Source organism: Bos mutus, chromosome 27, assembly GCF_027580195.1.
Source record: "Bos mutus isolate GX-2022 chromosome 27, NWIPB_WYAK_1.1, whole genome shotgun sequence".
Taxonomy (NCBI): Eukaryota; Metazoa; Chordata; class Mammalia; order Artiodactyla; family Bovidae; genus Bos; species Bos mutus.
The window spans coordinates 31092166-31115262 of record NC_091643.1 but is presented as its reverse complement, the minus strand read 5'-3'; the positions used below and the strand labels follow the sequence as shown (position 1 = coordinate 31115262).

The 23097-nt window shown below is 41.7% G+C and overlaps 1 protein-coding gene across 3 annotated transcripts in view; it reads left to right on the top strand.

The window, feature by feature from the left end:
* The window catches only part of TRAPPC11 (trafficking protein particle complex subunit 11), a 39043-nt gene extending 18764 nt beyond the window's left edge, over nucleotides 1–20279 (top strand). For 2 of the 3 annotated variants that reach the window (XM_070364335.1, XM_070364336.1), the window contains exons 15-30: nucleotides 67–212; nucleotides 694–755; nucleotides 851–983; nucleotides 1582–1712; nucleotides 2941–3096; nucleotides 4859–5046; nucleotides 5150–5298; nucleotides 5483–5604; nucleotides 6918–7037; nucleotides 8137–8202; nucleotides 8311–8467; nucleotides 10909–11020; nucleotides 14290–14381; nucleotides 15630–15763; nucleotides 17199–17366; nucleotides 19309–20279. In XM_070364335.1, coding sequence (XP_070220436.1) covers nucleotides 67–212; nucleotides 694–755; nucleotides 851–983; nucleotides 1582–1712; nucleotides 2941–3096; nucleotides 4859–5046; nucleotides 5150–5298; nucleotides 5483–5604; nucleotides 6918–7037; nucleotides 8137–8202; nucleotides 8311–8467; nucleotides 10909–11020; nucleotides 14290–14381; nucleotides 15630–15763; nucleotides 17199–17366; nucleotides 19309–19353 — 1981 coding nt within the window. In that variant the 3' untranslated portion in view covers nucleotides 19354–20279. Of the gene's footprint in view, nucleotides 1–66; nucleotides 213–693; nucleotides 756–850; nucleotides 984–1581; nucleotides 1713–2940; nucleotides 3097–4858; nucleotides 5047–5149; nucleotides 5299–5482; nucleotides 5605–6917; nucleotides 7038–8136; nucleotides 8203–8310; nucleotides 8468–10908; nucleotides 11021–11094; nucleotides 14258–14289; nucleotides 14382–15629; nucleotides 15764–17198; nucleotides 17367–19308 lie in introns of those variants that run through there. The other variant, XM_070364337.1, reaches the window with a different exon arrangement.
* Nucleotides 20280–23097: the final 2818 nt, after the last annotated feature.

Below are 23097 nucleotides of genomic sequence, written 5' to 3'. Positions count from 1 at the left end.
CATGAACTCTTCCTACACTGCCGTGTGAGGCTGGCTCAGCATGTCTGACATGTCGCCCTCTGTCAGGTTGCTGGATTACGTGATGTGTGATTATCGGAGTGAAGGGTGGTGGACCCTGCTCACGTCTATACTGACCACGGCTCTGAAGTGTTCCTACCTCATGGCCCAGCTGAAAGATTACATCACTTACTCCCTGGAACTCCTTGGCAGAGGTAACAACATTCTTTCAGTAAAATCTGGAATCTTAACAACTACAGAGACTCTTTAAGCTTCTTATAATTGGAAACATAATTCAGTATCAAATATCTGATAGTACTATATCACCTGCTGGTCACTTTGCTGAGAGAAGGGGTTTATACTTTAATGGAACTTGATACAGTTGAAGGTCATACTGTAGTTGAGAAGAACAGATTTCTTCTGCCTTACTTTTCAAATTATTGCATAAGATAATTGTTCACAGAAGAGTTCAAATGCACATACATAAAGTGTTGAGGCTGACTTAGAAAGCTGAGCTGTCAGTTTTCTGAAATTGTGCTTAGCCATTTTAGAAGAGATATTTATCTACAGTATTTTAATACCTGTAGGTGGGGTATTGGGCTTACTTGGGGCTTACCCTCCTAATACCTGTACAGGGTCATGGGCTCACTTGGCCTGTCCTATAGTTCTGATGTTTTGCTTCTTCCTTTCTATTAGCTTCAACGCTGAAAGATGATCAGAAATCTCGGATAGAAAAAAACCTCATAAATGTTTTAATGGTAGGTTGGAACTCTTTATATATAAAATCTGTATCTGGATATGTGTATTTTTTTTATAACTAGCTGAACAAATGTTTAACTCCATGTTGGTGCAGAATGAAAGTCCTGATCCTGAACCTGACTGTGATATCTTAGCTGTGAAAACTGCTCAGAAGCTGTGGGTGGACCGAATCTCTCTGGCTGGCAGCAATGTTTTCACAATAGGAGTACAGGACTTTGTGCCATTTGGTGGGTAACCAGCATCTATAGTATTATCTTAGAGAAATTGTCCATTTTCTAAGAAATAAATAGATGCAGAATAATAAAAGTCAAAGAATTTTCCAAATACAGTCATTTTGTAGATAAACCGAATTTTTTTTTTTTTTTTTTACTTTCCACATCGACATACAAAGATGGTCAGAATTTTAAATACTTAGTTTAGGTCTTAAAATTTTCTGCTGGGTTCATTTTTAGTTCAGATGTTATTTGAAACACATTTGAAAAAACAGTTATTTAAAAGGTTTATGCTTTCCTATCTAGGCAGGTATTTTGAAATAAGCTAAAAATAACAGAATGGTTCTTTTTTCTTTAAAATCATATGTCAGTTATATTTCAGGAGCAAGCATGCTTTTAAAATTAAAGAGGTTTTGGAGGTAGAGTTCATTTAAATTTTTTTTTAAAGAGTTAACTGCATTTATGTCTGTTGAAATGCTTCAAGTTCAGAAGTCAGTTAGAATACTCAGGAGAGATGTTTCCTTTCTGAGGAGCAGATGTTGGTTGGAGAATAACATGTGTGGGGCTACACGTCTGGTGGTGTCTGACTTGGCCCCTTTTGTTCCGTTCCTAGTGCAATGCAAAGCCAAGTTCCACGCCCCAAGTTTTCATGTCGATGTTCCTGTGCAGTTTGATGTTTATCTAAAGGCTGATTGTCCACATCCCATTCGGTTTTCTAAGCTCTGTATCAGCTTTAATAATCAGGTAATGGTACCTTTTAATGTGTGTGTGTGTTTTTTTTTTTACCATGTATGTATTGTACCATAACTGGCATTAAATGAAGTAAAATGAACTTAGTGACTTTTAGGTCTTAGTAGGTTTCTCGCTAATAGGTGTATGATACAGTCTATCTAAAAATAAATGTATTTATAATTTTCAACTTCTGTGTCCGCAGTGCAAGTCTTACAGTTTTCCTATTCTAACTTTTGTTTTCACTTCCTGCTTAGGAAACCTATGACCTTTGTCTATACATAGAGAAAAGTTTTGTAATATGTAACTTAAATTTCGAACAAGATATATTCAGAATGAGTGTGATTAGATTTTCAAAATCATTTGTTTTATTCTCACATTAGTATTAGCTTTTCATTATAAAACTGTTTGGAGAAGGCAATGGCACCCCACTCCAGTACTCTTGCCTGGAAAATTCCATGGATGGAGGAGCCTAGTAGGCTGTGGTCCATGGGGTCATTAAGGGTCGGGCACGGCTGAGCGACTTCCCTTTCACTTTTCCCTTTCATGCATTGGAGAAGGAAATGGCAACCCACTCCAGTGTTCTTGCCTGGAGAATCCCAGGGACGGGGGACCCTGGTAGGCTGCCATCTATGGGGTTGCACAGAGTCGGACATGAGTGAAGCAACTTAGCAACATAAAACTGTTATCTTTTTGACTTTAAAGAAATGAAAGTGGAATAGATGGATATAAAGTAAATGTGTAAACGTGCGCTCTTCCAGTTTCATTCCTTTGGGGGCATCACAGTTAACTTCTCGAATAGCTCAAACATGGTATAGTGCCCATATATTAGCAACTTTTTTCTGCAGAATTGGGATAGTATATTTCTCACATTTGAGCATTTTTGTAGTGTGATGTAGCCAAGTGCTTGATTATATTCTGTTTCAGTTATAAGCCCACTTTTAATTTTCTGGTGACCCAGAAAGTATGTTGAGCTGTTAACCAGCAAGCATTTATTGATTTTCAATATTCTTAGCATCGTGGCGAACCTGAGAAAATTCAGTGTATGTCAACCCCATTAAAATAGAAGCATTTTGGGAACAAGGGCAGGAGCAACCCCGGGTCACTTGACGATTAGTATGTTTTATTCAACTACAAACCTTACCCAAGGATTCCTTCTGATTAATTGGAGAATCTTAAAGCAAGAGCATGAAATTTATGTTTAAGAAACATAAACCGTGACCCTCACTCTTGTCTTTTTCAGGAATACAACCAGTTCTGTGTAATCGAAGAAGCATCCAAAGCAAGTGACGTTTTAGAAAATTTGACTCAAGGCAAGATGTGTTTAGTTCCTGGTAAAACAAGGAAGTTTTTATTTAAATTTGTTGCAAAAACTGAAGATGTAGGAAAGAAAATTGAGGTTAGTTATAAAATGTGTTTAAAAAATATTTTAAATGATACAAGTAATAATGAGCATGCATCAGAAAGAATTTCAATAATACTTAAGTTTATTAAGTTAAAAATGAAAATCTTCCATTTGGACTTACCAAGGGAAATCATTTATTATGGTTTTTTGATAGGTTTCCTTTCAGTGGGAATATATTATACGTAATATTCAGTAGTTGGCTTTAAATTGCTAGATAGTGTTGTGTGTTAGACATCACTTCCTGTTAACACATGAGACCAGCCTTATCTTTAACGCCTGTATAATCAGTTGAGGAATTTTTAACTATATATATCATGTATATGTGTGTGTATATATTTTCTGTAATGTGGGCTTCCAGGTGGCACAGAGGTAAAGCATCCACCTGCCAACACAGGAGATGTAGGAGACCTGGGTTTGATTCCTCAGTCAGGAAGATCCCCTGGAGGAGGAAATGGCAACCCACTCCAGTGTTCTTGCCTGGGAAATTCCACGGACAGAGGAGTCTGGCGCGGGCTACAGTCCATGGGTCATAAAGAGTCAGATATGACTGAGTGACTGAGCACAAGCATTCTATAATGTAGCAATTATATTTTGTAAAATATGACATAATTCACACTAAGGTGTGGTATCATTTTGATGTTTAAACATTGCTGATTGCATCTTTTTAAAAAGCTTGGTACTTTAAAGGGTTCATTTAATGTAGATAATTAAAATGTCTTTCAGGAATATAAGATGAAACTCATTTTTTTGAGCATAAACTTTGGAGCCAAACTCCACAGGTTTCAGTTCCAGCTTTCGAGCTCACCTGCTTGTGGCCCTGGGCAGTTACTTGACCACTTTTATCACAGTTTATTCATCTGTAAAGTGGGAATAATAATGTTACCTACCTCTTAGTGTTTCATGAGGATTAAATCAGTTAGTATAAATTTCCTGGAATAGCAGTTAGGACGGGGTAAGCCTCTCAGGAAATGTTGTTTTCCCATGGCTGGAATGGGACAGGTAAGCCTAATCTGAACTTGGGACCATTTCTCAGACAGAAACATAAGACTGCACCCCCAGTATTCCCATAGCAATTTTTGTGAATCTGTTTATTATATAATCTGTAAACCAGTATCCAGAGTTTTTGCTTGTTCATTTAAAAAAATTCTTCATGATTTTGACTAAACCCCTAATGTCATATTTTAATTTTTTATGAGAAACTAAGGAAGTTTTAAAAAATCTTTTTGCAAGATACCCCAAGGAAGCCTACCAGATGCAAATCAAAATTAATAATGCTATTAAATATATTTGCAAATAGATTTAGTGGAAAGGACATTTATTCAGTTAGTAAAAAATTTCCTTGCTTGTACTGTTGGTGTCATCAGGAAAAGTCCGTGTGGAAGTTGGAGTTAGGTTCGGAGGAGGTGAGTGGTTACCAGAACATTCGTTAGTTTTGCTCAGCAGCCACTGCTTGCCTGTCTGCTCCCTCGGGCACCACCCCAGGTGCTGAGGTAACTGCCGCTCGGCCCGTCTCAGCTGGAGAGTCGGGTTATTGTCCTCGTGTGAAGGTGAAGAGGTTGAAACCTGGTGCAGGGTTACTAGCCAGCGTCCCAGCTGACAGGGGCCCGGGAGCAGGCTCTCCGAACGGTGTTCCGACCTGTGTGTCACGTCGCGGGTCCCAGGATCTCCGTAGCGCAGCAGCCCACCCCGAGGCTTCCTGGGAGGGGGTGGTGACAAACCGTCGAGGTGGCCTTTCTGACAGACCTCCTCCTCGCAGATTACGTCCGTGGATCTGGTTCTGGGCAGCGAGGCGGGCAGGTGTGTGGTCCTGAACTGGCAGGGAGGTGGCGGGGACGCCGCATCCGCCCAGGAGGCCCTGCAGGCTTCTCGCTCTTTCAAACGAAGACCCAGGCTCCCCGACAGCGAGGTCCACTGGGACGGCATCGTGATCCAGGCGAGCACCATGTGAGTCGGGCTGCGGCGGGTCGTGGAGGGCCGGCTCACTTCTTTGAATACTTTGCTGTTGTTTTTAGATCAGTTACTTAGCTAGCATTTTTTCCCCCCAAAGGATCATTTCCAGAGTTCCAAACATTTCGGTCCATCTGCGACATGACCCACCCGCCCTGACTAACGAAATGTACTGTTTGGTTGTGACCGTTCAATCCCACGAGAAGAGCCCGATCAGAGACGTGAAGCTCACTGCTGGCTTAAAACCTGGTAAACTTTTCTTTTCAAAATTTCATGTGCGTTGATCCAACATGAAATAAACATCACGGTATTAACTTCAGGAAATCTGTTTTGAAAATGGTTATGATCGAGTGCTCTCTCTGCAGTAGTGTTGATTCGCAGGACAGCATTTGAATCTTCTGTATTTTTAAAATGTCAACATTTGTACTTTCAGGACAGGATGCCAATTTAACTCAGAAAACGCATGTGACTCTTCATGGGACAGAACTGTGTGACGAGTCTTACCCGGCTCTGCTCACTGACATTCCCGTCGGGGACTTACAGCCCGGGGAACAGGTGAACTCGGCCAGCCGGGACTCAGAGGAAATGGGTTAGGTTGTAGTGTTAAATATGGAGTGGGTTTTAGACAGCTTTGGCACATTTTAACAGCACATCCCGAGACTAAACAAGTCATTTAACTTACGCACATTTTATGCACACATTAGACATATTTCAGTTCAGTTCAGTCGCTTGGTCGTGACCAACCCTTTACGACCCCATGGACTCTGTGCAGCACTCCAGGCCTCTTTGTCCATCACCAGCTCCGGCAGCTTGCTCAAACCCATGTCCGTTGAGTCAGTGATGCCATCCAATCTCATCCTCTGTCATCCCCTTCTCCTCCTGCCTTCAATCTTTCCCAGAATCAGGGTCTTTTCAAATGAGTTAGTTCTTCGCAATCAGGTGGCCAAAGGATTGGAGTTTCGGCTTCAGCATCAGTCCTTCCGATGAATATTTGGGACTGAATTCCTTTAGAATTGACTGGTTTGATCTCCATGCGGTCCAACAGACTCTCAAGCGTCTTCTCCAACACGATAGTTCAAAAGCATCAGTTCTTCAGCACCCAGCTTTTTTTATAGTCCAACTCTCACATCCGTGCATGACTACTGGAAAAGTCATAGCTTTGACTACATGGACCTTTGTTGGCGAAGTAATGCCTCTGCTTTTTAATATGCTGTCTAGGTTGCTGGTAGCTTGTCTTCCAAGGAGCAAGTATCTTTTAATTTCATGGCTGCAGTCACCATCTGCAGTGATTTTGGAGCCCAAAAAATGAAGTCTGTCACTGTTTCCACTGTTTCCCCATTTTTTTGCCATGAAGTGATGGGACCGGATGCCATGATCTTAGTTTTCTGGATGTTGAGTTTTAAGCCAGCTTTTTCACTCTCCTCTTTCACTTTCATCAAGAGGCTCTTTGGTTCCTCTTCGCTTTCTGCCATAAGGGTGGTGTCACATATTTAAATGTATAAAATATCTTCAACAGTTTTTATACAAGGGGTTTTATAACAAATGATCCTGATATTGGAAATCCATTGCCTGATAAAATAACTAAATAACATAAACTTTACAACTTCTTGAAAGAACCTTTCAGTCAATTTTTATTTCCAACACATAATACAGAGTTCATGAGAAGTTGAGAATGATAATAGAAAAAACAGATGGTGTGATAATGACCCCATTCCTAGGCTATGGCAGGAACAGCTGTAAGAAAGTGTTCAGGTGATTACCCAGTTAGTCCAGTAAACTCTGGAAGGTGGGAGCATTATCCTAGAATATATATCAGGAGGCAATCTCTGTAGTATTAATTAAATTAAAATACTTTTATGTTGTTGCAGCTGGAAAAAGCGGTATACGTTCGCTGTGGAACAGTGGGCTCAAGAATGTTTCTTGTGTATGTTTCTTATCTGATCAATACAGCGATTGAAGGAAAAGAAACTGTTTGCAAATGTCACAAGGTACTTTTTTCATGGCGACTTTGACAAATATCATATGTAGAGTGTTTTCCTATTTTGTGTTATTTTAGTTAACCTGTGAAATAAGCAGCCTAGGTGATTATAGTGTCCTCCCAGCCCAACAGAGGAGGAGACCCAGAGATCTGGGGGTTTGTAGTTTGGTCACTGCAGAGAGTCTGGGCTGTGGCCTCTTTTAAAAGTCACTGGGAAGCAAAGATAAATAAAAGCCCATTGTTTTATGAACAGACCCTGGCAGAGAAGATGAAACAGGTGGGTTAAGAGTCCAGACCCCAGGGTCAGATTCCGTTCAGCTTCTGCCTTTGTTACCTACTAGCTTTGTGACCCGCCCCCCCGCACCGCCCATCTTAAAGCAGCAGTAGTACTGACATCTGTTTCTTGAGTTACTGTGAGCTTTACAGTATGTGTACAGTGATTATAAGGGGCTTCCCAGGTGGCTCAGTGGTAAAGAATCCGCCTGCCAGTGCAGGAGACCCAGATTAGATCCCTGGGTCTGGAAGATCCCCTGGGGGAAGAAATGGCAACCCACTGCAGTATTCTTGCCTGGAAAGTCTCATGGACAGAGAAGCCTGCGGGCTACCGTCCACAGGGTTGCAAAGAGTCAGACAGGACTGAGCACACACAGTGATGCTATGTCATATTACATTATTGCTATTATCATTATCCTTATTCTAGTCATCTTGAGCCAAGGTGAAGTAAGGGACTTAAAAAGAAGACCCAGATTCTAGGCTTCAGACCACTAGCGTCATGGTTTAAGGCCAACTGCTAAGTCTTTAACTTTTGGTTCCTCTTCTGTGGAATGGTGATGGTGCCTGCTGTGCCCACTGTTGCTGGATCCTGCCATAAATAATGTATGAGAAAGCGCTCTGCAGGGTGAGCTGTTACACAACCATAGGTGCCTTGTTAGAAATGCTAACCTGGACTCTCTACATAGGTTTTTACAAATATTGTCTAAGGGAAAGGTCCTAGTTTCGTAATATTTAAGTTGGGATTATTTATTGATCAGTAATTGATTTGTGTTTTGTAGTCTTCTTTTGTTAAGACTGAGAAAAGCCATCGATGTGCCCTTTCCGTTTCCCTGCAGGATGAAACTGTAACAATAGAAACGGTCTTTCCATTTGACGTTGCAGTTAAATTTGTTTCTACAAAGGTATGTCCTGGGAAGCACATTGGAAATCACTTAGCTGAAAGAAATTAACAGAAAAAAGGAAGTGGGTCAGTGTACTTCCTGACAGACCTTTGTCTCCATCTGCGACAGTTCGAGCACTTGGAAAGGGTTTATGCGGACATCCCCTTCCTGCTCATGACGGACCTGTTGAGTGCCTCCCCCTGGGCCCTGACCATCGTCTCCAGTGAGCTGCAGCTTGCTCCCTCCATGACCCCCGTGGACCAGCTGGAGTCCCAGGTGGACAGAGGTGAGAATGTGGCTCATCCCCCTTCACTAGCAGAAGACAGTGGGGGACAGTTAGCATCGTTTACAGTTGACCTTGTTTTAAAGGATCAGGTTCTTGATACTCTAAGAAAGTGACTAAGAAATGTACTTGAAAATACAGTATTTTTTCCTGTTTGGATTTTTAATAGATTTTTTCCAATTAATTTTTAATTGATGTTTACTACTGTTTATAATTTGAAATGGGAAAAGGTGTTTATCAAAGAAACTTTGGAAAACAGAAAAGTAGACAAGTTTTCTAAATCATCCAACTAAAACAGTTTATAGAGCAGATAATACCTTTCTGGTTCAGGGTACTTTGGGCTTTCTTGTATTTCTTAAAAGGAATAAAAACTAGTTTGAATGTTCAGTTCAGTCGCTCAGTCGTGTCCGACTCTTTGCGACCCCATGAATCGCAGCATGCCAGGCCTCCCTGCCCATCACCAACTCCCGGAGTTCACTCAGACTCACATCCATTGAGTCAGTGATGCCATCCAGCCATCTCATCCTCTGTCGCCCCCTTCTCCTGCCCCCAATCCCTCCCAGCATCAGAGTCTTTTCCAATGAGTCAACTCTTCACATGAGGTGGCCAAAGTACTGGAGTTTCAGCTATAGCATCATTCCTTCCAAAGAAATCCCAGGGTTGATCTCCTTCAGAATGGACTGGTTGGATCTCCTTGCAGTCCAGGGGACTGTCAAGAGTCTTCTCCAACACCACAGTTCAAAAGCATCAATTCTTCGGTGCTCAGCTTTCTTCACAGTCCAACTCTCACATCCATACATGACCACTGGAAAAACCATAGCTTTGACTAGACGGACCTTTGTTGGCAAAGTAATGTCTCTGCTTTTCAATATGCTATCTAGGTTGGTCATAACTTTTCTTCCAAGGAGTAGGCGTCTTTTTATTTCATGGCTGCAATCACCATCTGCAGTGGTTTTGGAGCCCAAAAAAATAAAGTCTGACACTGTTTCCACTGCTTTCCCATCTATTTCCCATGAAGTGATGGGATCAGATGCCATGATCATCGTTTTCTGAGTGTTTTAAGCCAACTTTTTCACTCTTGTCTGTCACTTTCATCAAGAGGCTTTTGAGTTCCTGTTCACTTTCTGCCATAAGGGTGGTGTCATCTGCATATCTGAGGTTATTGATATTTCTCCCGGCAATCTTGATTCCAGCTTGTGGTTTCTTCCAGCCCAGCGTTTCTCATGATGTACTCTGCATAGAAGTTAAATAAGCAGGGTGACAATATACAGCCTTGACGTACTTCTTTTCCTATTTGGAACTAGTCTGTTGTTTCATGTCCAGTTCTAACTGTTGCTTCCTGACCTGCATACAAATTTCTCAAGAGGCAGGTCAGGTGGTCTGGTATTCCCATCTCTTGCAGAATTTTCCACAGTTTATTGTGATCCACACAGTCAAAGGCTTTGGCATAGTCAATAAAGCAGAAATAGATGTTTTTCTGGAACTGTCTTGCTTTTTCCATGATCCAGCAGATGTTGGCAATTTGATCTCTGATTCCTCTGCCTTTTCTAAAACCAGCTTGAACATCTGGAAGTTCACGGTTCACGTATTGCTGAAGCCTGGCTTGGAGAATTTTGAGCATTACTTTACTAGCATGTGAGATGAGTACAATTGTGCAGTAGTTTGAGCATTCTTTGGCATTGCCTTTCTTTGCGATTGGAATGAAAACTGACCTTTTCCAGTCCTGTGGCCACTGCTGAGTTTTCCAGATTTGATGGCATATTGAGTGCAGCACTTTCACAGCATCATCTTTCAGGATTTGAAACAGCTCAACTGGAATTCCATCACCTCCACTAGCTTTGTTTGTAGTGACGCTTTCTAAGGCCAACTTGACTTCACATTCCAGGATGTCTGGCTCTAGGTCAGTGATCACACCATCGTAATTATCTGGGCCGTGAAGATCTTTTTTGTACAGTTCTTCTGTGTATTCTGGTCAACTGGATATAAGGACAAATATTGTGAGGGTTTAAAAAAATCACGATGTAGTCTTAAGACCAAATATGTGTGTGGGTCACTCAGTCATGTCAGACTTTTTGTGACCCTTGGACTGTAGTCTGCCAGGCTCCTCTGTCCATGGAACTCTGCAAGCAAGAATACTGGAGTGGGTAGCCATGCCCTTCTCCATGGGATCTTCCCGACCCAGGGATAGAACCTGGGTCTCCTGCATTTCAGGCAGATTCTTGACCATCTGAACCTCCAGGGAAGCCCGAGACCAAATATAAGCAGGTTATTTTAGTTGCTCTGTCTATCTGTCTTCCTTGAAAAAATCATTTAACATCTCCAAGTCTCTATAGATAATATACAAAAAATTGATAAGGTATCCTTTTTTTGTTACATTACTTGGATGTAAAGCCCTCTGTTTATAGATGAAATGACTGGAGGATTATAAAGTCTCTGTCTTGCAGTCGTCTTGCAGACTGGAGAGAGTGCCAGTGAGTGCTTCTGTCTCCGATGCCCATCGGTTGGAAATGTTGAAGGCGGAGTAGCAACCGGGCATTATGTTATCTCCTGGAAGAGGTGAGACTGTGTCCCCCCTGCCTTTTCTCCATTATCCGTGTCATCCTCATGCCTTTATTGTGTGTCCCTCTCAGTTAGCAGGTGAGAGCTTCTGCCAGCCTGTAGAACGGACGAGAAGCTACATGCTGCCACTGACCATTTGTCAAAAACACGCAGATGGAAAAGGATAACTTTCGTTCATGTTTGTTACAGCTTGTGATCTATATACTGACAAGATTTTAGCCAAATTCTGATGACAGGACCAGTAAAAGCATTAGGAGAAACTGCCCTCATTTGCAGTCAGTAGGACTGTTTGCACAGAAAACCCAAGGGGATCAATACGTTATTAGAATTATAAAGAGTTTCAGCAAGACTGCTGTGGATATAGCATCAGTATACAAAAATCAGTTGGATTTCTATATATCAATAATAAACCTCAAGGCAAAGTACTTTTAAAACAGGTATCATTTATGTAACAGCAAAATGATGAGAAACGTATCTAGTAGAAGATATGTATTACCTGTATGGAAAAAATTACAAAAATTTAAGACATTAAAGGAAGACCTAAACAAACGGGAGAGGTACAAAGTAGTCCCTGATCAGATCAGATCAGATCAGATCAGTCGCTCAGTAGGACTTGGTTAAGATTTAATATTATAAATTGTCTGTAGATTCAGTGCAATTTCCTTCAAGATCTCAGCAGCTTATTTTGTTTCTGTGGAACTTGACACTCTTGGATCTAAAATTTGTATAGAAAGGCCAAATGTCAGTAATCGTCAGAATTCTCAGAAGAGGTACAGCTAGGCAAGGGTACTTGGCCATTCAAATTCTAAGACTTATTGTAAAGCTACAGTGGACATCACTATGGTGTGGGCTCAGGGAGAGGTAGATAAACCAGTGGGACAGAAGAGCGAGTCTAGGAATTGTTCCACAGATGCACATATGGAAATTACGTTTCATAGAGGTAGCATTGTTACCACTAGGGGAAGGATGAACTGTTTTATAATTGGTGGTAAACAACTGAGTATTGACTTGGGGAGAAAATGGGATATCTGTTGGGCATTGTATATAAAAATTAATTTCAGATTTATTGAAATTCTAATTGTAAAAAGCAAAACTTTACTACTTTTAGGAGAAAAATAAGAGAATCATTTTATGACTTCAGTGTAGGGAAGAATTTCTTTAAATAGGACACTAGAAGTATGAGCCTCTAAAATTGATGAATTTGATTTCTTAAAATTAAGTTTTTCAGTTCATTAGAAAATGCCATGAAGAATGTGAAAAGACAGTACAAAGTGGGGAAGGCTACTTCCCAGCATCTGAAATGAACAGAGGATTCGAATTCAGATCAAGAACTTTTTCAGATCATTAAAAAGAAACCTCTAAGCTGAAAGTTGAGAAAAATACTTGAGTAGGCATAGTGATCAGGAGAAGCTGAATGGTCAGTAAACACAGGGGAAAGAAGGTCAGCCTTACAAGTAATCTGAGATTTGTGTACTCCCACTACTTGGAAAAAATAGAGAGGCTTAACAATGCAGAGTTTGTCACGAGGGGAAGTATAATTAGAATGCTGCTCTGGAAATCTGTTTGGCAATACCTGGTAAGCTGATGGCTATAGCGTGCAGTCCTAGAAAAGATTCAAACATACAGGAAGGGGACGTGGTTGGGAGTGTTCATAGTAGCACTGTTTATAATAAAAAATTAGAAGCAACCTAGATGTCCACCAACAGGAAATTAGGTAAATGTGGCACAGTTGTACAGTGGAATATTATATATCAGTGAAAATGAAGGAACCAGAGCTATAGCTGCTGCTGCTGCTGCTAAGTCGCTTCAGTCGTGTCTGACTCTGTGCGACCCCATAGACGGCAGCCCACCAGGCTCCCCCGTCCCTGGGATTCTCCAGGCAAGAACACTGGAGTGGGTTGCCATTTCCTTCTCCAGTGCATGAAAGTGAAAAGTGAAAGTGAAGTCACTCAGTTGTGTCCGACTCTTCACAACCCCATGGACTGCAGCCTTCCAGGCTCCTCCATCCATGGGATTTTCTAGGCAAGAGTACTGGAGTGGGGTGCCATCGCCTTCTCCGAGAGCTATAGCTAACAGCCTGTTAATGTTAAATGAAACAAAGCAACTGCAGATGTTCAGGATATGAACAAATTGTGCAGAACTAGAAAACATGTAAAACATATGCTTCCTAGGCTTTATGTATAATTTTGAAAAGCATAAAGAAACAGGAATGATAGATGCCAAATTCAAGCTAGTAGTTACTTTTGGAGCGGAGGGTAGGGGGTTCCAAGCAGCAATGGGTCCAGGAGAAGCTTCAGCTCTGTTGTTATGTTCTCTTAGACTAGGAGGTGGATACATGGCATTGCATGGGTTATTTTCTTGTGTGGCTTAATTATTTTATAAATCTTAAAACTAATTATTAAAAGTAAAAAATAATTTTCTTAAAAAAATACCTTGTCTTTTTTCCACACCGCTGAGTTTACCACGTTGATGTTCAGCTCAGTTCACATTTGTAGGAGTTAAAAAACTGTTCTGAAGGCACTGCTTCGTTTACTCTGTCGTGTTACCGTAATACTGTAAAGACATGTACTTCTTAAAAGGGAGGGTTGGCTGTTTTGCCCGTGGCGCTTGCTCAGTAACGCTTTGCCCTTTTGAAGCAGTGTCACCTGTTCCACCTCTGCATACAGGCTCTTCCCACAGGTTGTCAGATAGTTGGCAGCCGCCCCTGTGGTTCCCACCCTGACTGTCCTACAGGGAAAGTATCTGACCGCTTCATAACGTTACTCACTTTATCTGAGTAATGCCTGAATGCCACTGTGTCTGCTGATAGTGACATATTTTTAGATCTGCAGTTTCTCCTGCACACCCACGGTGCCATTACAGCAGCGCGTGTCCAGTGGCCTGGGCTCCTCTGGGCACGGTCCTCAGTGTGGGGAGACATTGGGTCGTAATGTAAACACCTCTGCTACCGATAGAGGACATTTTGCTACCAAAACGCTGGGTTAGATGGTGTGCTTTGTGGTACAGTTGACTTATGTTCTGACACAAGTCCTGACTTCATCACTGAGACCAAACAGCAGCCTTGAGTTGTAACGCTCTTTCATTGAAAGTTCTCAAAAATGGGATTGGAAAAGCTCCTACTTCACAAAACTCCTTCCATTAAACCTTTAGAAAAGGGGTCATTTGTATTTGCTTTGCAGTGGGTTGGTGAATACCCACGTTCCCTGGTTTTGATGTATTTACTCCTCACATGAAACGTGGACCTAAGGGGCCTCTCTTCTGCCTAGGACTTCAGCCACGGACGGCGTCCCCATCATCAGCACCGTCATCACCCTGCCCCACGTGATCGTGGAAAACATCCCTCTCCACGTGAACGCAGGTGCCTCCACTCACCTTTTATTTGATCTGCGGAATCCAAAAAGAATATTTATTTTAGCTGCTAAGATTTTTTTTCTAACTTTCCCCATTAAGAGAAATGCCCACCATTTACAAAAAGTAGATTGTGACCAGTCTTGTTTATCTATACCTCTACACGACCCTCCTGCCCTCAGCATTTTGAAGCAAATGCCAGAATGTTATTTCATCTATAGAGATTTCAGTATGCATCTTTAACATCACTGGCTGTTTTTCTAAACATAATCACAGAGTCATTATGATAACTAAAAATTAGCAATAATTTTGCAATATGATCAAATTCCTGTGTTGAAATTTCCCTAGCTGACTCTGAATGTTCTTCATAGTTTGTTATAAGGCCTCTGCATTGCTGTTGATTGGTGTTGGTGTCTAGACTCTTAAAATCCCTAGGCAGGCAGATAGCCTCTCCCCCACTGCGCTGCCTCTACCCCACATCACCTCCTCTACCCCCTTCATCTCCCCCCTCGCTTCCTTGATGTTCATTTGTTGAAGAAACTGTCCTCGTGTAAAGCTACCTATAGTCTGAATTTGCTGACTTGCACTGCATCATTTTTAAGTATTTCTCTGCCCCTATAAATTGGTAACTGTGCGTGTGTGTGCATTCAGTCACTCAGTCATGTCTTCGTGACTCCCTGTAGTGCTCCCCGCCAGGGTGACTCCCTGCCAACCTCCTCTGTCTATGGCATTTCCCAGGCAAGAATACTGGAGCACGTTGCCATTTCCTCCTCCAGGGGATCTTCCTGACCCTGTGTCTCCTGCATTGCAGGCAGATTCTTTACCACTGTGCCACCTGGGAAGCCCAGTTAGATCTATAGTATTGATCAAATTCAGGTTAAAGATTTTGACAAAAATACATCATAGTTTCCACCAAGGGGCCCATAATGTCTGTCATCCCATCTCGAGCCATTATTGATATTTAGGGAAATTTTTTGTAGGTTTAAGAAATTAATCCTAAAAGGTAATTCAGCTCTTGGTAGCCAAGACCCTTTCTGAGCCAAATCAGTTTAGAAGGAGACATTGATTCTTCTTAGCCTGCTTTATCATAGCCCTGTGGCTATTTTACAATCAGAGAATTTTCTTATTTAACAACAGTGCAGTGCTCTCATTAATTTAAATAACTCCATGTCTATGCAATGAAATTTATTTACAAAAGGAACCCATGAATGGTGAGCTTTGTTGTTTTTTTTAACCAAGAGAAATGTCACCTTTGCAGATCTGCCGTCATTCGGGCGTGTCAGAGAGTCGCTACCTGTCAGGTATCACCTGCAGAATAAGACTGACTTAGTTCAAGATGTGGAGATTTCTGTGGAGCCCAGCGATGCCTTCATGTTCTCAGGGCTTAAACAGGTACAGGTTGTATCTCACGGGGTTGCTTGTGAAGACGGAGGAGTGTGGCCAGAAAGTGGAGAGCTGTCAGAAATGGCTCTTGTTTTGGTAGTGGTGAATCTTAAGTCACTTTTGAAGATTTAATTACAACTTGCTGTAGAAGTGGGTTAAATGGGCCACTCTTTCCATGTTGAGATCACACATAGAGGTTCTTTCTCTATGTAAAACAAGAGTTCACAAATCCCTTGGACTGATAGAATTCCTGGAAATTTTTTATTGCTAACGAGTTTGTGTGTGTGTGTCTTTTAATTTGAGACCTTTTGAAGCATAACTGCACAGATTAAAAGCCTAATTTGCTTCTGAACTATCAGTATAATTTTTTAGAGATTTTGATCCTGCATAGAGTTATCTGTGTTACGTGTAGGCACAATTTTGTATCTACATAGAAAAATATGTGATTCAGATGTTTTTCTTCATCTGTTCATATCAGAGGTGGAAAAGTTCATCAGATTTTTGGGTGGAACATGCTCTCAGGCAAAACCATATTTTCAGTAAGAATACTGTCCCTCTCTGTCAGAGTGGCAACAGAGACACACCACAGTGGTCAGCACATGCTTTTTATTATTAATAATAAGGGTGCAATTAGAGCACAAACTTGTAATAACACCAAGTAGTATTCACCCTGAGTCAACCATCTGGCTGGCATGTCCTGAGTGCTGTTTGCTGTTAAATGAAAGTAGAATTACACGTGAAGTGTACTATAGGTCTGTACACTGATATAAATGTATAATATTAATATACACCAAGTATAACGTTGGCTGAATATGTTGATTCACAAACACATATATTATCTCTGATGCATCACATACCTTTATGTATCATTTGCAAATGAGTAGGCTTTTCTTGATTGTCCTGATCTGTTTCACGTATTGACTTGAAAATAATTAAAGTACCGAAAATCTTACTAGATAGTGCTCTTTCCTTTTGCCCTGAAGGTACTTACCTTACCACAAAGGTAAAATCCCTAAGACAAAACACAGGAAACAACCAGCTCCTCTCACGTTGATGTAATGTTTGCAGAGATGCTCTTCTGCACGTTATCCTGTAGCGCACTGTGGCTGTAAAGCCTGCCTGGTCTGAGACACGGGAAGTGCTGAGCTGCCTAGTGTTTGCATTGTTAAGCAAGAACAGGTTGCCTTTTGCGTGTTGGTAGAAACTGAGAAACCATGCACGTGTTTGTATTACATTTGTTACCTGTGTGGTTCTGGCCTCATTAATTCAGCCCTACATTTTGGTGTCTGTCTAGAAGATGGAATAGGAGAGGGTGCAAATATTTCTCCAGAAGGATTTAAGTGTCTGATCATTTGCCAGAACTTGACAGGTAACAACATGTAGCTGTTACGAGTTTATTTGATACATGGATTTGTTTATCTTTTTCTGTCACTTTGTGATTTAGATTCGATTACGTATCCTCCCCGGCACGGAACAGGAGATGTTATATAACTTCTACCCTCTGATGGCTGGGTACCAGCAGCTGCCGTCTCTCAACATCAACTTGCTCAGGTTTCCCAACTTCACGAATCAACTGCTCAGGCGCTTCATACCAACCAGTATTTTTGTAAAGGTAAGGTTTAGACATTTTCTGTTTTTTATTGTCTTGGAAACAAATGCAAGTAGATGTTTTTTCACATCAGTTGGTCAGTTCAGTTGCTCAGTTGTGTCTGATTCTTTGTGACCCCATGGACTGCAGCACTCCAGGCTTCGCTGTCCTTCACCAACTCCTGGAGCTTGCTCAAACTCATGTCCATCCATTCGGTGATGCCATCCAACCATCCCATCCTCTGTCGTCCCCTTCTTCTCCCACCTTAAATCTTTCCGAGCATCGGGGTCTTTTCAAATGAGTCAGTTCTTCTCATCAGGTGGCCAGAGTATTGGAGTTTCAGCTTCAGCATCTGTCCTTCCAATGAATATTCAGAACTGATTTCCTTTAGGATGGACTGGTTGGATCTCCTTTCAGCCCAAGGGACTTTAAAGAGTCTTCTCCAACACCACAGTTTTTTCACGTAAATGTCACTAAATAGTATTTTGAGACTAGCAATTTTAGTATCTTGACTGTTACTATAAATTTGGCAATATTGCTATTTGTTTCTTATTAAGTTATTATCAATTTTTTATTTTCTATTTTATAGATTTTTTTCTTAGATCTAATTTTAAAGGTTTTTATTCCTTTGGGCAAATGAAGATTTATCTTGATGGCATCCTTAAACATGTGTTTCCTTTGGCTTAGTAAAATATATTTCTTTTTTTTTTTCTTTTTAAAAATTTTTATTTTACTTTATAATTTATTTTTTAGAAATGTATTTTAAAGTTTTAGTTAATTTGTAACTAGTTTTTAATCAAAATGGATTAATTTTCTGAATACAATCCCTGAACTTTTCTGATTCTAATAACTATGTAGTGCTACTGGATTTGGATCTTTTCTAAAAATGATCACCCGTCAGAAACTATACTCGGGTTTAACGTTTTGATTGTTTTAAACAGTGATATGATTTCCAGGTTCCTGTTCTTTGACTGACCTAGTCTTCCGTTCATTCCATTCCTGCACTGAGCTTCAGTTGCCTTCCTCACACATGCATGCGTGTGTACCTACATGTATGAAACCTCCCAGCCACAGAACAGAGCAGGAGACCCCCTTCCCAGCCTCAGGGAACCCCCAGAACCGTCGGCTTAAATCACAGCCATCGGCCTGTGGTGCTGCGGTTCTAACGCTGGTCAGTCGCCTCTCCTGCTCTCCCCACAAAGGTCCGCTTTTAAAGTCCGTCAGCGCAGTAAAGTCATTTGCAGGAATCTTATTCTTTTAACTACTTGATGACTCTCTGGGGTGTTGTCAGACTTTCTGACTTGTCAGAAATTTTACGCCTAAAAGCAGTCACGATATCTTTTATTGACTCAGCTTTTCCTCTTCTGATGTCACATTTTAAATTTTTTCAGTCAGTGAACTTCGAGAAAAGGGCATTCTGCGTTTACCCGCCACTTCAGTCCTCGCAGTATTTGTAGTTATGCACCGTAGAGTTCACGATGCATCACTCTTTCCCAAACAGGAGAAGGGGAGCCCTTGAGGCCCAAGGAGCTTGCTGGCAGCGCAGGTTTGTGGCCTGCTTAAAGCTCGGGACACAGGCTGAGCACGAGAGGGAGGGTAAAGCTTTCCCTCTCTAGCAGGAGTGGTGGCCAGGCGCCCTGTCACACACGGTGCACTGACGGGTGGGTGGCGGCTGCAGGCTAGGGGGCGAGGGGCTCCACGGGCAGAGGATGTGCTGCGCTGGTGAGCTTGCCACTAGGAACAGAGGGAGCGGGCCGCACGGAGGCTGCGAGGTTACCGTCCCCAGGCTCACCTGGCGAGAGAAGGTGGGGGAAAGGAGACAGATGAACATAATCTTGTTTGGAAACTTGCACACGTTTATTCTGTGTCCGTGAAACAGTTCCAAGTACTTGCAGACCCTCTCCAGTTAACAGCGCTTCTGTGGTCATTCTTACCTTGCAAACCCTCCTTGTTTTCCCCTCCGAAGCCACAGGGCCGGCTCATGGATGACGCCTCCATCGCGGCTGCGTGAGATTCAGGACGGGCCTCAGCCATTCTCAGGGAGAAACTGGGCAGAACTGTGTGATTGTTTCCTGGTGAGCTGTACTTGATCATGGTACAGGTTAATCTTCTCTATTTTTTAACGGATGTTACACCAAGTCTTCAGAGGAAGTCATGCTAAAATATTAGGAAAATCTTCTAGTTTGACTAATAAATATTTGAAATCTGTCAGCGTGACGTGAAAGGGTGTTAACCCTTTGTTTTTGTTGAAAGTCATTTTGTGGACACGGGCATCTTCACAGTAATGGGGTTTTGTATGTGCAGTAGCTGAGGAAAGTTAAGTCTCTGAAATACTCCTGGACAAGGGGAGCCGTGCACCAGTGTCTGCCCCGGAAAGCTGGGAACCCCCGTGGGTGTCTTTGAGAGTTGGCTAAACCAGAGATAGAATAAATCTGTTCTCATGCATCTAACGTATGTTCAGAGTCCATACACAGGAACCAGAAAGCAGTCACGGGACTGACAGAGACAACTTCCAAAAAGTTTTAATGAAAGCAGTTTAAGATGTCTAAAAAAAAAATAACCTTTGCTTACCACCAAAACATTTCAGATAGGTTCAGCTTGCTTGGTTCATTTATGAAGCAGGTTCATAAACCAGATCCTCACCTGTCAGGATCTGAACTGCAAGATGCTAAGCATAATCTCCTAAACTGAAAGTTTTAGAGAAAGATGCAAGGTCTAAATCTAAAGTTCTAGAGCTTTTAGTTATGTTGTGTAGGTTGAAAAGAACTGTTTAAAACTTTTGAAAATTCATGTACATAAAAAAACATATTGTGAAAATCCTCTGTTAAAATATCTTAATTTAAAACTCCCCTGTTGTCCAGAAATTTTTATTATTTAAAAGTATAGGAGTTGTAAAAAGGAAAAGAATGATGTAAATAAATAATTTTCTCTTTCAGACATGCTTGTGTGTACCTTTTATTTATTTTGAGCTTGTTGGATAGCTTCTCTGTGGAGCGGCTTTTGCTGGGAAACACCATTGCAGAAGTGTGTGTGGTGGGGGGGGTGTTCCGGAGCCAGGGGCTGTGATGCGCTGGGGGGATCTGAGCTCCCTGTTGTCCCTGCCGCTCAGGTGGAGACCACAGGAGCTTGTCGGATCGTCCCAGGGCCAAGTCCCAGCTCTGGTGACTTTGTTCACATTGCCCTTTGTGTGTCTCAGCTTCTTACCTGGAAGACATGGATGATATGAGGATAATAAAAATTAAAAACACAAGAGGGACTGTAAACAAAAATGCCATGAAGTAATGTCTTCTCTGTGCTCTTTTATTTTATATCCTACTCTGTTCTGTTAAAAGATGTTCCTGGTGTAACGAATTGATTTCATGACTCACTAACAGGATGTAACCTGCAGTTTGAAAAATTCAAAGGTGCATCTGATGCCGTACTCACATAATAAACGTCTCCTGTGTGTACACTGCCATTGTCAGACACGAAGTACCCAGGGCATGTTAGGACACATGGATCTCTGGCATTCACTTTAGCATCACTAGCCTTGATGTCAGTGTGATCTCTGTGAGTGCAAATACACCACATAAATTGGCCTGCGCTTTCCCTCAGTAGCATAATCCTTTCTCAACCAGGAATCCTCCATGTCGTTCATTTTACTGCAAATGTATTCCATTTACTTATTTTAAATTATAGCAAATTTTAATTCAGAAATACATGAAATAGTGATCTTGCCTGGGTTCCCCAGACAGAGATATCACAGCATTGCAGGAGCCGTTGACTCACTGAGGTTACAAGTGTCCAGAAGGACCGCGGAGCCTTTCCCTTGGAGCCTCTGCTTCAGCCACAGCCCCTGTGTCCCTCCTGAGAGGCTCCTGTCTCCTCTCTGAGTCCTGTGTCACCATTTGGGTCTCACTACTACTCCTTACCAGTACTATGCACCACTCAGGGGGACACATTTTTAAATAAAGCATTTAAAACTTGGCCTTTGGGGGAGTGACTAAAGTTTGCTTTTTGATTCTTGAAAGTAAGCACTGGTTTTTAATCAGTGTGGAGTGTTACCAAGAGGATGGGGACGGTAATGTCTTTGGAATAAAAAAAATTTCCAGTTTGCTTCATTTTATATTTTTATGATCCTAAAATTACAACTTCAACTCAGTTTTCCTCATGAAGTGTTAGGTTCCTTATCTTTGAATTCTTCTTTTTAAGGGACTGTATGGGATCATGGGATCATGGCTCTTAGATGGATTTTTTTTTTTTTTTAATGTCTTCAGCTTACTTGAAAAAAAGATTCTTTTGTTCTCATTCAGTCATTTCTTTCATGGCCCATTCATAACTCCACCCAGAATATGAAAAGCCTCTCTTCTTGATGCTGTCCCTAACAATAGCTCTGAAGAATTCTGAGCTGTAATTTCCACATTGGCATTGCAAAGAAAGAGGGGGTGCTTTCAAGGAAGAAACAAGTGGGAAAGCTAAACTCACTCTTTCAATGAGGAGCGCCGATGTGGTCTCCACATGTACCTTTCTGAAGCTTCCTCTCTTGACCTAAAACCCCAGAAAAGGCACCAAAAGTGTCCCAACTCCTTGTACTTTTTACACTAGGTAAGAAAAAAAATGCTTAAGATGGATTGTGTTATTTACCGGTTGAGAGAATAGATGGTAACGACTGTAATTTTCAGGAAGCGACATTGGTGATTAGAGATTGTTGAATGAGTATGTGATAGCAAACAGAAATGTGACTTGCTCTTGCTGTGCATTTGTGTTCTGAAACATTTCCAACAAGGGATACTCAAGCCATCCTTTGATGAGTGAGCCCCGTCGCCACCATCGTCTTTGTACTTAAGTCAACGATGCCATTCTCAGACAGCTACTGAAGGGCTGCATACAATTCGCCAAACGAGTGTAAAGCCCCGTGTTTTCACGCACGAGAAAAGAAATTCTTGGCTTAAGTATGTTCAAGTTCTCTTCCAAGGTCAAATTGGTGAGAAACTTTCCCTTCCACTCAATTTACTTGCACCTGAGAGCGAAAGAGACAGTGTTCACCGGGCCTTTTGTGTCTGCTTTCTGAAGCGTGTTTTACCAGAGTCAGCCCTGCCAGGCACGCCTGCGTTTCCGGTGACATGTACCATGCAAATGATAGGTTGAGCCATGCTTTAAATTCTAGTTTCTCCCCAGTCGTTCAGAGAATGCAAAACTCATAGCCACCTTGCAGCTGGTTTCTCATTTATGGAAAACACTTCTCAAATGTATCAGCCTGCCTGGCATGTGAGAACTTGGAAATGATAACCTTTATTAGGTTGGCCAGGATAACAAACATAAACCATGTATGTTTCCCAAATGATAATTGCCAGTATTTATTGAGGGCTACCAGTCCATTCTAAAGGAGATTAATCCTGGTTGTTCTTTGGAAGGAATGATGCTAAAGCTGAAACTCTAGTACTTTGGCCACCTCATGCGAAGAGTTGACTCATTGGAAAAGACTCTGATGCTGGGAGGGATTGGGGGCAGGAAGAAAAGGGGACGACAGAGGATGAGATGGTTGGATGACATCACCAACTCCGTGGAGTCATGTGAACTCCGGGAGTTGGTGATGGACAGGGAGGCCTGGCGTGCTGCGATTCATGGGGTCACAAAGAGTCGGACACGACTGAGCAACTGAATTGAACTGAACAGAGTACCAGGTGATCTTTGGTCTTAACCTCATTTGTTTAATACTCAAAAAAGCCCACTGTGGAGTAGATACTATTATTATCATCCCCATTTTAAAGATGTG